Source organism: Crassostrea angulata, chromosome 4 (genome assembly GCF_025612915.1).
Source record: "Crassostrea angulata isolate pt1a10 chromosome 4, ASM2561291v2, whole genome shotgun sequence".
Taxonomy (NCBI): Eukaryota; Metazoa; Mollusca; class Bivalvia; order Ostreida; family Ostreidae; genus Magallana; species Magallana angulata.
Genome location: NC_069114.1, coordinates 44,407,053 through 44,424,506, shown reverse-complemented (window position 1 = coordinate 44,424,506; position 17,454 = coordinate 44,407,053). Strand labels below are relative to the sequence as shown.

The 17,454-nt window shown below is 30.4% G+C and overlaps 1 protein-coding gene across 1 annotated transcript in view; it reads left to right on the top strand.

Moving 5' to 3' along the window:
• The window catches only part of LOC128180294 (leucine-rich repeat transmembrane neuronal protein 3-like), a 54,101-nt gene extending 36,647 nt beyond the window's left edge, over positions 1–17,454 (top strand). Inside the window, exons 3-4 of the mRNA XM_052848273.1 lie at positions 16,280–16,351; positions 17,379–17,454. Of these exons, the coding sequence (XP_052704233.1) occupies positions 16,280–16,351; positions 17,379–17,454 (148 nt within the window). The remainder of the gene's footprint in view (positions 1–16,279; positions 16,352–17,378) is intronic.

Here is a 17,454-nt window from a genome sequence, read left to right as displayed (position 1 = left end):
TCCATTGAGAAAAACTGCAGCCAATGCTTACAAATAATAAAGACTATAATATGCATATGAAGAATAATGCACACAAATATATTTTAAACTATTGTATAAGTTATGAGTATTATCTATTCAAAATAAGAGATTTAAAACTATTGTCGTACACTGGCAACCAAACATTGAACACTATATCAAAATGTGTTGCACGATAATATGCAAACAACATACAGATACTACGTTTTATTTCCTTTCGAAACAAAAATCTTTGAAGTTCAAAATCCCACATACACACAGCACACGAAATGAAATTTTAATAGCTATTTTAGCAAGAATTCTACCCATTCTGATTTTATTGACTTTTCAAAAACAGTGTCAAAGAATATTGACATTATTAAGGTGTATGAGGTCAACGTGGATATTTCTGTCAGATACCAGGGGTATTACTATGATATAAAAGAAGGGGGGGGGGGGTAAACCGACCATGCAAAGGACTTGTGTATTGTTGTAATGGTGTGTTGGGGGTTATTTGATTGATTTTGCGCTATTTAATCTTTGTATTATTTTGTTGCTACATTCGTGGATTGGTTGTCCTATTGTACTTTGATAATGAATCAGTTGTAAAGAGACTGGTACCAGGTGCAAAACATGTGTGACTGTCTGTGCATCATTGACAACGATATGCATTTTAACATTCAAGGTTGCCACAATTTCCTTTTAAATAAGCATTTGCTGGTATGGTACTTGTTTGTCAAACGTTAATTTCATGTACATTTACAACGTATTTCTTTTTTGATAGCCATTATAAATGATAGATTGTCACCATAGGTTGTCCAACATAGAAGTGTTTCTTCCCTCGGTCTAACGTCGTGTTTCTCTCTGCCCTTGTGCAGAATTAGATAACGCAACTGAGGTGTGTACGTAGTTTTTTTGGTTTCCATTTATTCGTTAAAATTATGTTTAATTTTACATCAGTAAAGTATCTTCGAGTTGAAATTTAATTAAAATGACATGCAGGAAGTGAGTGAGGAATGAGAGTCATTGCCAAGAACTAATAGTTGATAGTGTGACTTTATCAAGAGTTTTTGGTTTATGGAAACCGGATTTATACCAAACCATGTGATGCTTTCATAAAAATGGTGACCTTTTCTATCTCTTCGAAAGTGATATAACTGGTTTTTTTAATATGTAAAAGATTAATAAATTAAAAATAATATATAAACCAAAGAGGGATAGAACAATTGGTTACGTACTACATTTTATTCCTCAATTAAAGCAAAGTAAAGTAGCAAAGTTGTCTAACTTGTATCATACATTCAAATAAGACTGTTACAATTAGTCAAGTCAATATTATAGACTTCAAAATGTTAACCATTAGTTTTAGTGGTGGGCCATCAACACGATGTTTTGCTTCCCAATCTGACACTGTGTATGTTATTGATGAGAATTTGTGTTTTATCTCTGTTTACAGGTATGCAAATGCAAATAAATATTATAGATATCTAATGTACTCAAGAACTTTTACAGTTGTTTAGACTGCTGTTATCTGCTTCTTGATTAATAGCCAATTAAAAATTGTAATAATTTAAGCATGTAAAAGGCAGACTTTTTTCACTGATTATTTATGAAAAGGGTATAATTTCTGATATTTGACTCAAAATGTCAATAACTAAAGCTTACGAGACGTTGACTCGAATCCTTCATTATAATGCCTTTATCAGGCATTGAAGGTTCATTGACCACTCATAGTAGTCATACTATTGTAAATAATATTTTCATTTAAAAACAAATTATCTTCAGTGACTATACCGATTACTGAATTTAAATAAATGAAACATTTCTTAAACGTTAGTAGCAGGGTGAAGAATGCTAAACCAGTATAATCTTGAAATATGGAAATAAAGCTCGTCAGGAAGATAGTTCTTTATATTTAAATCGAGCTTACGTGCTATGATATTTGTATACAAAAAGTGTTACTGTATTATTCATGGTGTGTATATACTTTACTGTTGAGGATGGACAATAACTAAGATAGTTTATGTTCTTATCTACATGACATAAGATTAAATAGCGGATTTTCACAACACGAAATGGTAAAACAGTAAGCCAGGATTGTTTTGTTCCAAACAGATAAGTATGAAACAATATTTTGGTAAGGCATTGCAGGAAAGTTTTGCTTTTGATTCACGTACTAAATTGAAGAAAATATTTGGGTTGTAGGTTAAGTAGCCAATAATAATTTGCGTTTCGTAAATATTTGTTTAGGAACTTTGTGCACGAGAATTGTAGAAAATACATTTATTCATAAATGATAATGTTCAAACTTGACCATGCATATAGCATTATTTCACTCATATTCCCATGAAATCTCTATCTGCTCGAAAATAAACCCGCTTAGCCCTTCACCTTTTTAAAGTAAACATCACAAAACAAATAGGTATGTTTCACTCTGCCACTTTTGTGACTATACTATTTAACGAAATAATCAGGGAAATGACAATAGATTATTATATTACAATAGTAATCATCTTTAAATAAGATTAATAATAAAGTTATGAATATTTGATTCTTTATGCCATTATATTTTACAACTAAGCAATCAATAACTCCCATTACTCATTTAATCAATAATGTAAATGATTAGATAATTCATGAAAAACATAATCCTTGTTGTCTGAAAGCGCCTAGCTAAATAAAAAAAATGAAAATACGTAACATTTTCTCTTTTTTATATACATGTTCTTGAAAAAGGAAGCTGTGGTTGGGGACGGTTTAAAGATCGCTTTGAAAATTGTCGATGCTTAGCAATCGGTGTTCTGAAGGGTAGTAAGAACCCACGCTTTTAAAATGACGCTTCCACAATTTTACCGCGAAATAAATCTATTGGTTACAACCGGCGAATTTGATTTTGTGTCCATCTATGAAGATGCTGTATAACTTTTGATAATACCGCAGGAAAGATAACAATCGCGGTTCTAACAGAAATTTTGAATTTATGGATAAATATTTTAAGAAATCTTAAAATTCTTATAATTGCTTGCAAACAAATGAAAGCTTGAAATTTAAGAGTTAATTTTCTGCATTTATATAAAATTCATTTGCATGAACGTAATTGTTTCTTTGGTTTTTTCATTACCAGTCATTTAATTTAACAGACTGAGTGTTATTATCCCGACGGTTGATACAATACATCGATTCATTGATAGGTATCTATATTCCAACCAGATTAGTCAGATTAACAATAATGCATTTCAAGGGCTGTCACATCTAAGAGAATTGTGAATGAAATATTGTAATCATATTAACATATAGCCTTGATGTTATCATTTTACTTTGCAAAATATATTATTTTGTAAAAAAAAATAAAAAAAAATGTTTAAATTGTCTAACCTATGAATAGCTCTGTTATCATATTTTCCAAAAAGGATTTATAATTTATCAAACTTTGTTTGTAAACCAAAGATATCTGTCATCCATTTCTCCAATTCAATCCAAATTTCTTTCACTAAATTACAGTCAACAAAATTATGTTCGATTGTCTCAGGGGTCTGTTGACAAAAGTAACACAACGAAGAATTTACATTCCCTACTCTCTATAAAAAAAAATGATTGGCTAGATCCTATGTAATAGTTGGTATTGAAGCCACAGTAATTTTGAATCTTTTGTGCACTAAAGGGGCAGAGTATAAATTTTCCTCCATTGTTTTTTAGTTAATTCGATTTCTGACATCCATTTTGTTTCAGATTTTGGATAAGTTCTTTTCTTTGATATTGAGAGGTTGTACATGTCACTACAACCCTTCTTAGATCTACAAAATATATTTAGGGTTGTACAAATAATTTTTACGCTTTTTTGTGACTGTTTGAATCTTGAAAAAAAAAACTACTGTTAAGTAGGTAGTCCGCTTCAAAAAGTCGCTTCAATTTCTGCGCTTAATGGACCTTGTCCAGTTTGCATTATTATTAGGGACTAGGAAGGTTAAAACTACTTGCAAATTTTCATACATACTGAGTCCTTATAAAGTTAAAAATTCTTGACTCAAAACTTGAATAAATGTATTTAAAAACAGTAAAAAACCAACAAAATTTTCTATACGTCAATTTTCTTTTATAAAATTCACATTACAGAAGTTGCCTGATCATAGACTTCTGATGACCGTAATCGTTTATAAACAATATTTCTGATATTTCAAGGTTTAATGGTGAAAAAGAAAGAATTAAGTTGAAATATTATACTTATGCTGAGGTCCATCGTCAAATTTTAGTTTTAAGTAGATTAAAATAAATTTGTGTATAATTTACGTTTTCTGTAAACTGAACTTATATGGGTTCTTGGAATGTAATTTTGAAGAAGTGATTATCGTTTTAGAGAATTCTTCCGGGATTATTTTAACTGTAGCTTTTTCTCATGGACATTGTTGCATTTACTTTCATGGTTACAAATTATAAATTATAAATGATTGTAGAATCATATTTATTCGTTGGGGTCAATGTTGTGGGTAGCCAAAATAGTCCTCGATCATGGGGACGTAATTTCGATAGTTGTGTATTCGGGATAATTTAAATAAATATTAAACAAGTTATTGTGTATAGGTTTGTGGGATTGCAAATTTGTTTGCAAGGGTATCCCACGAAAACCACACAACACACAATGGTCCCCCACGAAAAATGTGTTGCACAATATTGTATTTTTTTAAATAAGAAAAATCAATGTTCATCACGTAAACATGGTTTTTCCGCTTACATTTATTTCGAATTCATTTGTTGTACAAAAATAGAATCTACTTTTAAACAGTTCGTGGATACTGAGGAATCATTAGGTTTCGTGGTCGCTCAATTTCCGTGGATTTAATTTGTAGGTACCTCTTTACCACGAATTGACATCCTCCACAAATTAAATAATCAATTGATTAAGATTATAAAGTCACGTTCTCCATTGTTGGTATAAGAAAACACACGAAATTACGTTCCAATGAACCTTTAAATTTTCAGCAATCCACGAATATTGAACCCATTAAATTTAAAGATTCCACATTAAACTGCTGAAATTTGTCTGATATAAATAATCTTGTTGCTTCAGTGTAATTATATTTAGAATAAAATGAATAATGTTTAAGTCTCGAATACACACTTTGTAAAAATGATTTGACCATAGGTGATGTGCAGAAAAATTCCTCTTAAATATATTAAATATATTTTGTGAGTCTGCCAAACTATGTAATAATTTAATTTTTGGATTGTTATTTCTCTGTTTGTACCTGTTTATATCATATTACTAATAATAGATACATTTTTTCCCTCAAATTTTCAAATTATAAATGTTATTGCATAAGTCCAATAATACATATTTGTGAAGGTTTAAACAAGCGTTCATCGGAAACATCAATTCCATACTCATATGTTACTCATGTTAGTAATATGAACCCCTACATGCCTGCTTACATTATTGTAGTTATTCTTGGCATGCATAATCATTATCTCTCTTAGATTTGTATTGTAAAGTTCCAAGTCTATTTTTATCCATTTATTGCTATTTTACTCATGTATGTACATTAATGACAATCAGTTAAGTAAGATCGACAGCAACACCTTTCAGGGCCTACCACAGCTTCAAACACTGTAAGTTTGTTACTCTAATGTATTATTCCTAGGAAAAAATATTCCGCCGATTTATTTGTTAGATAAAACCGAATTTGTGAGAATTATTTAAAGGTATTTGTTATGCTAGTTTCAATAAATGAAAAACGATCTCGAAGACATGACTGCTCAATAATTAGGCGTTCTTTAACCCCAGGCTTTTACTTTGAACCTAAAGCATTAACCTGTTTTATTGTACAAATGTGCATCAAACTTTTACAGCGGTTATGCTGCTTTTAAGGACTGGTTAGATGTAGATTGTCAAATTTTGTTTCGCTTGAAATATGAGTTTTTGACAAGAAAACATCATTTTAAAGTTGGTACATAAACTGACAAAACATCGGAAGTAGAGAAACATTCCCTAATTCTAATCTTAGATAAACTATGATTAAAAAGCATACATTCAAGTAAATGTAAGAATAATATACATGACTGAGAAAAAATACATGATGTTGCGTAACCTGCCTCATCATCTCATAAAAAAATGAAAATTGGAGGCAGGGGAGATGTTGATTGAGAAAAACTGCAGCCAAAGCTTACAAATAATAAAGACTATAATATGCATGTGAGGAATAATGCGCAAAAATTGATTTAAAACTATTGTATAAGTTATAAGTATTATCTATTCAAAATCGGAGATTTGAAACTATTGTCGTACACTGGCAACCAAACATTGAACAATTTAACGAAATGTGTTGCACGATATTATGCAAACAACATAGAGATACTACGTTTTATTCCCTTTCGAAACAAAAATCTTGAAGGTTCAAAATCCCACATACACACAGCACAGGAAATGAAATTTTAATAGCTATTTTAGCAAGAATTCTACCTCTGTGTATTGTTGTAATTGTGTGTTGTGGGTTCTTTGGTTGATTTGCGCTATTTCATCTTTGTTTTAATTTGTTGCAACATTGATGGATTGGTTGTCCTATATATTGTAGTTTGATAATGACTGAGTCGAAAAGCAGTGGTTACCACGCGCAAAAGCTGTGACTGTTTTTGCATCATTGACAACAATATGCATTTAAACATTCAAGATTGCCACAATTTCCTGTTAAATAAGCGTTTGCTGGTATGGTACTTGTTTGTCAAACGTTGATTCCATGTACATTTACCGCGTATTTCTTTTTGACAGCCATTATAAGTCATAAATTGTCACCATAAGTTATACAGCATAGGAGTGTTTCTTCCCTCAGTCTAACGTCGTGTTTCCGTCTGCCCTTGTGCAGAATTAGATAACGCAACTGAGTTGTGCAAGTAGTTTTTTTGGTTTCCATTTAATCGTTAAAATTATGTTTAATTTAACATCAGTAAAGTATCTTCGAGTTGAACTTTAATTCAAAATGACATGCATGAAGTGAGTGAAGAATGAGAGTCGTTGTCCAGAACTAATAGTTTATATTGTGACTTTATCAAGAGTTGTTGGTTGATGGAAACCGGATTAATACCAAACGCTGTCTTACGTTCATAAGAATAGTGACCTTTTCTTTCTCGTCGGATGTGATTGAACTATTTTTGGTATTTGTTCATATGCAAAAGATCAATACATGAAAAATAATATATAAACCAAACAGGGACAGACAAATTGGTTACGTACTACATTTTATCCCTCAATTAAAGCAAAGTAAAGTAGCAAAGTTGTCTAATTTGTATTAATATTCAAATAAGACTGTTACAATAAGTAAAGTAAATATTATAGACTTCTAAATGTAAACCATTAGTTTACTGGCCTGGTTTATCAATAAGATGTTTTGATTTCCAATCTGACATTGTGTATGTAAGAAGAAGGTACAGTTTTTTTTCATTATTTGCCCTAAAATTCAAAAGTTGTTTAAATCTCATGAAAATAAACATATGCGTTTTTGAACATGTGTGTATAAAAAAAAACAAGTTATACACTTTTATCTTGTTTCAAAAAATGATTATGACTTCAACAATTTGACAAATTTCTAAGATTTAGTCAAAAATGATGAAAAATGGCACATTTTCTCATAGTTTTTTGAAGAGGAAAATGTGTCCGCAGCCGTCGCCCTCAACAAAATTATTATATTTAATGTGTCATAACATGATAAAGTGATAATGTGAGTTTCATTGTGGGCGACGGCTGCGGACATAGTTTTCTATTCAAAAAACTACTGAGGAATTGGTGTCTTCTGCTCAGTTTTATGAAAATTACGGGAAAATGCACTGTTTGTGACGTCACAATTATCCTTGTGAAATTCTAATCAGGTAACTATTGATAGATTCTTAGTTTATGAATATTCTTGTGTAGATAAATGTTATATTTCCATTTTTTGTGATATTTTTAAAAATTACTCTAAAACAGGGCAAAATATGACTGATACTGTACCTAGTTCAAATTTATCAGAATTTGTGTTTTATCTCTGTTTACAGGTATGCAAATGCTAATAAATATCATAGATATTCAATGTACTTAAGAACTTTGACAGTTGTTTTGGCTGCTATTACCTGCTTCTTGATTAATAGATAACGCAATTAAAATATGTTAATAATCTGGATCTCACACTGGCCAATTACAAATTGTAATAATTTAAGCATGCATAAGGCAGAATATTTTCACTGATTAATTATGAAAAACGTCTAATTTCTGATATTTGACAGCAAATGTCAATACCTTAAAATTGGGAGACGTTCACTCGAATCCTTCATTATTATGCCTTAATGAAGCACTGAAGGTTCTTTGACCACTTATAGTAGTCATACAATTGTAAATAATATTTTCATTTAAGAACAAATTCACTTCAGTGACTATATTGATAACATTATTTTTAGGGTTTTAAAAATATTTTTTATGCTTTTTTGGACTGTTTGAATCTTGAAAAAACAATACTGTTAAGTAGATAAACTGCTTCATACAATTATAAATAATATTTTCATTTAAGAACAGATTTTCTTCAGCGACTATACCGATTACTGAATTTAAATGAAAGAAACATTTCTTAAACGTTAGTAGCAATGTGAAGAATGCTAATCTGGAAATATGGAATTACAGCACAAATCGTCAGGAAGATAGTTCTTTATATTTAAATCAAGCTTATGTGGTATAATATTTGTATATAGAGAGTGTTATTGTATTATTCAAATTGTGTATGTGCTTTAATGTTAAGGATAGACAATAACTAAAATAATATATGTTTTGATCTATATAATATAAGATAAAAAAACGGAGGTTCACAACATGAATTGTAAAACAGTAAGGCAGGATTGTTTTGTTGCAAACTGATAAGTGAGAAACAATATTTTGGTAAGGCATTGCAGACAGTATTTGCTTTAAGGGTTTAATATACTGAATGCATATGATTTACATACTAAACTGTAGAACATGTTTTGGCTTACAGTTTAAGTAACCAATGATGATTTGCATATCGTAAATATTTGTTTAGTTACTTTATGCACGTGAATTGTACAACATTACTTTATCCCTAATTGATTATGTTCAAAATACAGCATTCCTGCATAAAGTAATATTTTACTCATATTCCTATGAAATAATTGACCTCTATCTGCTCAAAATTGAACCACCTGAGACCTTCACTTTTATAAAATAAAACATCCCAAAACAAATAGGTATGTTGCTCTCTGCCACCATATAACGAAATTTGGTTTGAAATAATCAAAAAAATGCAGGAGATGACATGACTATATAACAATAGTTGGTAAGTTTATATAAGATTAATCATAAAATTATGAATATTTGATTCTTTATGCCATAATATTTTACAACTTAAACAATCAATAACTCCCGTTACTCATGTTATCAATGATGTAATTGATTAGATAATATATGAAAAACATAATCATTGTGGTCTGAAAGCGCCATGCTAAATAAAAAAATAAAAATACGGAACATTTTTTTTTCTAAACATGTTCACGAAAAAGGAAGATGGAGGTGGGGGCGGTTTAAAGATCGCTTTAAAAATGTTCAATGCTTAGCTATCAGCGTCCTGGAAGAAAGTAAGAACCCATGCTATTGAAAGATGCTCCCACAATTTTACCGCGAAATAAATCCATTGGTTACATCCGACGACGTTGATTTGTGTCCACATATGAAGATACCTTTGATAATACCGCAGGAAAGATAACCCTCACGGACTTAACAAAAATGTTCAATATGCATAAAATATTTTAAGAAATCTTACAATTCTTATAAAATATGTTTGCAAACAAATAAAAACTTGAAATTTGAGAAAAGTTTATTTTCTGCATTGATTTAAAATTCATTTGCATTTCTTTGGGTTTTCCATTCCCAGTCATTCAATTTAACAGTGTTATTATCCCGAACGTTGATACATTGCATTGTATTCATGGATAGGTATCTATATTCCAATTAGATTGGTCATATTGATAACAATGCATTTCAAGGGCTGTCACAGTTAAGAGAATTGTGAGTAAAATGTTGTTGTTTTTTTCTACTGTCACTTCACTTTTTAACTCTTTAACAAGTTGTATAAAAACTTCAGAATTTTTTTTTCATAAATGTAACAGTTATATGTGAACGATATGTCAATGATATTTCGTCGAGATGACAGACCAAAAATGTTAAGACGTCTACAACGTTTTAGTTAAATAATTTATAAATTATTTAATTTTATTTAGAATAGCTCTTATAATCTCACCCTTGTAAAAGTATCTGATCTTAAAGCTGACATGAATTCATAACATCATTTTGTCGCCATATTATTTTCGATTGCTCCTCTTCTGCAACTGGGGTATATATACCGGTTGAGAAAGTTACAGTCGGTTAATTGCTTTCCGATCAAGGCATTCATTTACACGGACTTCTAAATGCATGAAACACATTGTAGGAAACTGTTAGTAATAAAGAATAAAGGAAACAACAATCAATGAAATACAAAATATATTCATTCTTTGAAAAGATTTCCAAGGTATCCGTATTATTTTGCACAGACAGTGCTGCCTTCAACGCATAGACATCGAACACGTGTGTCATTCATTCAAAATGCATAACGTCTGCATCTTTTTGAAACCCCTGGCGACATTACATCAAACACAGTAGCTAAATGATAGTAAATCCAAGAAAGTAACTCATTAAAATCGTTTCGATCCTTTCCTACAAAAACACTCCGTTTCTAAAATACATGCAATAATTGACATTGCTCTGCCACAGTGTGTGGTTTGCACATATGCGATGTTATAACCTAAACAGGAAATCGGTCTACAATTATCGAGGAATTTTTGAAGTATCTGCGTCTGGATTTCAGTCTGCCTTGTTTGGTCGTTTTGCAAGATTTGATATATCTTGCCAGTGCAGTGGTTGTCATATTAGTTTTGTTCAAAACACGTTTCTACATGTCTTTTCGTCCAAGGTTACGTGTTCGGGTGTATGAAATTCCTGAATGCGGTGAAGCATGAATAGTGCTCTCGGTCTTATAAAGGGGGTGAGTAGCGATAAGCAGAGCAATAGAAATCGACAACTAATATGGCGGTAGTCGGAGATAAAAGGGAAATAATACGTATTTATGGATTCATGTCAGCTTTAATAATAACGATCAGTATTATGTAGTATGAACTATTCTGGGGGAATCTTGTTCTGAGTAAAGTCCAATAGGGAGAACAATGAATTCTTCTACACATTCCTTCATTTCACTTTAGTTTTTAAAATACAAAACAAACTTAGACAAATCAAATCGTTATACAGAAATATTAACACAAATTCAGAATACAATTCACATAATAAGATGCTTGTAACATTTGCTTCATTCTGTGTTGTTCTGTAATACTACTCTTTCTAGATGAAACTACAAATCAAAAAAGGAATTTATTACACTTGGCCAGTTAAACTTTGAATTTCATTTTTAAGATGAAATACATAAAAACAGATTTAAAAACAAAATGCTTATATGTATCACATTCTCATTAAAAAAAAACTTTTAAAAGATAAAAGTCATCCGCTTCATAAACTAATATCACCCGAATACTTCCTATTAAACCTGTATATACATGTTCACACACATAAACCTAAATCTCAAACATAATTACAAAGCAATGTGTGTCATCGATTTGTTTCTCTATTAAACATGTAATAGAAATGATATAAAATTTGTTTAATGGGCAAACTGTTTTGTTTTGCATAGCACATTAAATCTTTGGCATAAAATAAATAAAGAATACTATATTTAACATGATAAATAGTAATTAAGGAACTGATGATATCATATGAATCATATTCACTTTACGCTTTTATCCGTACAATGTAGCAATCAATAAATAACTTTTTTTTAAGTTTAATGAATACTTTATGGTGTAAACTTAAGAATTGCATAATTAAAACCCTAAAAATATGATTTTCTTCGGGGCGTCACATATTGCAAACGAAAAGATGCGTCTGAAACTAAATGTGGCATTTTCTTGTGTGGTCAAGGCACGTTTTGGGTACATGAAGAATGAAAATATATGTATTTTTGATTTTTAGGGGTACACAGTTAATTCTAATTCCGGTAGAGTTTTAACATAGCATCTCATTGACAACTTTGTCACTCATTTAATACTCTTAATTTCAAGTTTTTGTTTTGTTTTTGTTGTGTTCTGTTTAAATGGGTGTGTGTGAGATTTGCACTGTATTTGTCAAAAATGTTCCTACAGGTGAAAAATGATCCTTAGCTAAACAAAAATGTTGTGTTGAAAGCATGTAGAAATCTTCGAGCAATTCGATTTTATCAAACTTAATAGGTTATCGAAGCTATCGAATTGTTTTATGTCAGTCTGGCCCTCCATTAAAATGTTAGTTGGGTTCATTAAAAAGTAAAAAAAAAAAAAAAAAGGTTATTAAACCGTGACAGGCTGTTCCTTTTATATTTTGTTTTGAAAGTTACCGTAAAAAAACCAACAAACCAATTAAAACATATTGAATGTAATTTTTAAAAAAGAATAAACATTAAGATTTCCCTTTTGAAACTTTTTTTGAAACATATTTTATCATCTAAATTCGAGTTTTGCTTATAAATTAGTATATGTGTTGTATGTATGAATGCTTTTTTCGAACAAACGGCCAGAAACAACAGCACACATTTTTTTTCCTTAATTTTTATTAAACGTCACAGAGACAGAAAGCACATATAACATTCAAAACCTATGACGGAATACACAACAAATATTCTTCAAGACAAACGGCATAAACAGTTACCGAAACGCATAAACTACAATACCTTGTATTCATGTAGGTACCTTTGTGGATATCAGATAAGTAGGATCAACAACAACTCATTTATCTCAACTTCAAACACTGTAGGTCTGGTTTTTCAGTTTCAATTCATACTTTATTAAAGCATCATCATTGCGTTCTTCACATTATTAAGCAAGAAGTTCATCTACGCAGCAATGTTAAAAGTATGTGTGGCGTATTTGGAGTAAAATTGTTGACATGATATTTAGTAAAAATATACATCATGCTTCTTATAATTAGACGTTTCACACACTCTAGGCCCGTAAAACATGTTCTTTCTTTAATTAGTTGTCTCTAAACTTTGCTACACGTCTGATGAATATTAATGTGATCTGCCATTTGTAACGCCACTGTGCATGAGTGCGGGAAAACCTAGTATTGAAAACAGGATGGAAGAACAGTTTGTTTACAAATTAGAATCACGTTTTTCATGTCTTAAATTAAAAAATTCTTTTATCAGATGATACACGAAGCATTATTATTTCGTTATTCATTAATGTAGAACGATATAAATTGCTAATTATGTGTAATAAAGATGAAACACTATTTTAGCATCAACGACACGGTAAAATGAGTGAATATCCCCTCTCCCCGACGGGGATAAATGCATTTACTGAGAGTGTTTATTTATTCTTTATTCAAAAATTTCTCTAAACGAAAATCAGCTTGTGGTTCATAACTTATAAAGTAAAGACATGTGACACATGGAGCACGTACAAACCTGACTAGCAAAACCCCAACAACTTCATGATAAAAACTTAAGTTTAATTTGGCTTTAATTCCTATTTTAATCAATCCACAAGGTCTTCGATGACAATCATCCCTTTGTTCCTATCCTTGTCAGTCTATCTTTTTTTTTTCTTTCTTGGCCAAATCTGTCAAACTTAACGGTATTACGGGTATACCTATCTTTCTCGTCGTCACCATTGTTGTTATGATAGACTGAGCGTGGTATCAAGTGGCCGATTTAAGGCAGGGTTTATTCAAATGCTCTTCTATTGTGGACTCAAAAATAATTGTTAAAATTATTTATTAATTTCTATATCTTTTTAAGCCGATTGATAGGAACTACGTAATTTATTGTGAAGATATATCTTTATATAACATATTTAAATAAATAAATCAAATATTTCTTAGCAAAAAAAAAAATACGCCACATATACCTTAAAGGTGTCCCAGAGCTAAACTTTGATTAAAAACGGTTATGTTTATATCAACGAAAAAATAATATTGCCAAAAATATCTTTTTTATAATTTTAATAACATAATTGACAACAATGTCAACATTATGTTTGATGCAAAGTTGATTATCATATGAAGTACAGACAAGTTCATACTTTCTACACAACCCTGTTAGTTTTCTTATTTTTATCAACTTTTCAAACAACTGCGTTAAAATGTTGAGTTAATATTATCAAGGTGTATTTGGTCAACGTTGATATTTTTGTCAGGTACAAGGGGTGTGACAATGGTATAAAAAGGGGGAATAACAGCCTTGTGAATTTTTGTATGGATGTAATGTGGGCAGTTTTCTTGCAACCACGATGGATTGGTTGTCCTTATATTATTGTAGTTTGATAATGACTGAGTCGAAATGCTATGGTTACCGCGCGCAAAAGCTGTGTGACTGGTTTTGCATCATTGACAACGATACGCATTTAAACATTCAACATTGTCACAATTTCCTTTTAAATAAGCATTTGCTGGTAAGGTACTTGTTTGTCAAACATTGATTTCATGTTCAATTGCCACGTCTTTCTATTTACATGTACTACTTTAGAATTTGTTAGCCACAATAAGTCATAAATTGTCATCATAGGAATGTTTCTTCATTCAGTGTAACGTCGTGTTTTTGGTTTCCGTTTCCCTTGTGTAGAATTACATAACGTTACTGAGGTATGCGTTAAAACCAGCTTGTTTGGGGTCTCCATTTTATTATTAAAAGAGTGTTTAGTCTAATGTCAGTATAGGTTCTTCGAGTTGAAATTTTATTTAAAAAATGACATACATGTAGTGAGTAAAGAATGAGTGTTTGTCCAGAACTAATTGTTGATATAATGACTTGATTTAGAGTTGTTTGTTATTGGAAACCAGGTTTGACCAAATCATGTCACACGTTTTTAATAATGGCGAGCCTTTCTTTCTCGTCGAATGTGATTAAATCGGTTTTTGGGAATTTCACAAAATTAACAAATACAACAAATAATTTATTAAACAAGCAGGGACAAAACAATTAGTTACTGATTACATTTTATTCAAGTAAATCAAAGTAAAGTAGCAAAGTTGTCTAAACTTTATAATACATTCAAACACTACTGTAAACAGATAAATAAAGTAAGTATTATAAGCTCCACATTTAAACTATTTGTTTTTCTGGTGGCCCATCAATAAGACGTTTTGGTTCCCCGTTTGACATTGTGAATGGATTGGTGAGGTTTTGTGTTTTATCTCTGTTTAAAGTAAAGCAAATCTAATGAATATCACAGATATCTTATAAACTCAAAAACATTAACAGTTGTTTTGACTGCTATTATCTGCCTCTTGATTAAAAAATAACGCACCTAAAGTGTGTTACTTATCTTGATCTCAAATACGCAAATTTAAACTGTAATAATTTGGGCATTTATAAGGCAGAATATTTTAACTGATTATCATTAAAAGCGTCTCATTTCTTATATTTGACTCAAATTGCCAATGCATTAAGAATTGGAGACGTTGACTCATGTTCGTCGTTATCATGACTTTTTAATTAAGCACTGGATGTTAACTGACCATTCATAGTAGTCTAGTAGTAGTTTTATGACAGGTCACATTTTCTTCTGTGACCAAATCGATTACTAAATGAAAGGAATATTTTTTGAGTAATAGTGTAAAGAATGCTTAACTGATATACTCTGGAAAAATCGAAATGCCGCACAGATTATCATAAAGATGAATCCTTATATTTTAATCAAGCTAAAATGCTATTTTCATGGTGTGTATATTCTTAAATGTAGAGGTTGGACAAAAAAATATACACTGTATGTTCTTATCTGTAAAAAATAAGATTACAATAGCAGAGCTACACAAAACGAAATTTTAAAAGAGTAAACAAGGATATTTTCATTACAAACAGATAAGTGAGAACCAATATATTGGTAAGGCATTGTAAATATTGAATGCATATGATTTACATACTAAATTGTAGAAAATGGTTAGCTTACAGTTTAAGTTACTGATTATGGTTTACGATTTAAATATTTTTGTATTGTTATTTTATGCACGAGAATTCTACAAACATATGTATAAAATAAAATTAAGATTTGAACAAATGTTTGATTTTCTGCATGAATATGAAATTCATTTGCATGGACGTTTTAGTTTCTTTGTTTGTTTATTATTTTTTTTTATTACCAGTCATTCAATTTAACAGTGTAATTATCCCGAAAGTTGCTACATTGTTTTTATTGATAGGTGGCTATATAACAACCAGATTAGTCAGATTGACAACAACGCATTTAAAGGGCTGTCACAGCTAAGAGAATTGTGAGTAAAAACTATGGTTATTTTTAACTTACACTTTACCTTGAACTTTTTACCAAATTGTTAAAGAACTTTAGACTTTTTGTAAATATTTATTTTTACTTACATAAATGTAATACTTACACGGAAACGGTATTCTCATTATACATTCATAACATTTCATCGTGAGCCAAAACATTATACAGAAATATTGAAACGTACTCTAGAAAAAGAAATATTCCTTGAAGATTTTCATTATTTTTGTTGGCAGTATTAATCAACTGGATTAAATCTACAACAATTTTTTTATTTTAACCAAAGTTTAATTATGAAGCCATCTTGGTAAAAGGGTGTCAAATATATTGCAAGCGAACATATGCGTCTGAAACTACATGTGCATTTCATTGTTTGATCAGGGTACATTTAAACTCAATGAAAAGTTCGTCTCTCATTTAACACTCTTAATTTCAAGGTTTTGTTTTGTTTTTGTTGTGTTCTATTTTTATGTGGGATAGGTGATATGTACTGCATTTGTCTGAATTTCTCTTTTTGGTAGAAAATGATTCTAAGCTACGCTCAAATGTTGTGATGAGAGCATGCACAAATCTATGTAGCAATTTAATTGTCATCAAAATTTACATTTTATTTTGAAGGAACTACCTTTATTTTCGAGAAAAATAATGAAATGATAATGGAGTTCACCGATCAAAAACGAAGCAATGAAAGCGAAAATTAAACCATATCAAAATAAATGAATGTAAATATTTCGTTTTAAATAAAAACATGTTCTCAATGTTATTTTAAATTGTGGTATACTCATAAATCATTTAACCTTCTATATGAAACTGAATGTTTTTTTGTTATTTTTTTCAAAAAACAGCCACCATTTCCAGAACACATGTTATTCCATTTTTATTAAACGATACATAAACAGACTGCACACATAACATTCAAAACCTGTAACGTATTACACATTTTGATTATACCAGACACACAGGTATTAGCAGTTTCCGGCCGAACACATAAACAACAATACATTGTATTTTTGTAGGCACCTTGATAGAAATCAGATAAGTGGAATCGACAACAACACCTTTCAGGGGTTATCTCAGCTTCAAACACTGTAA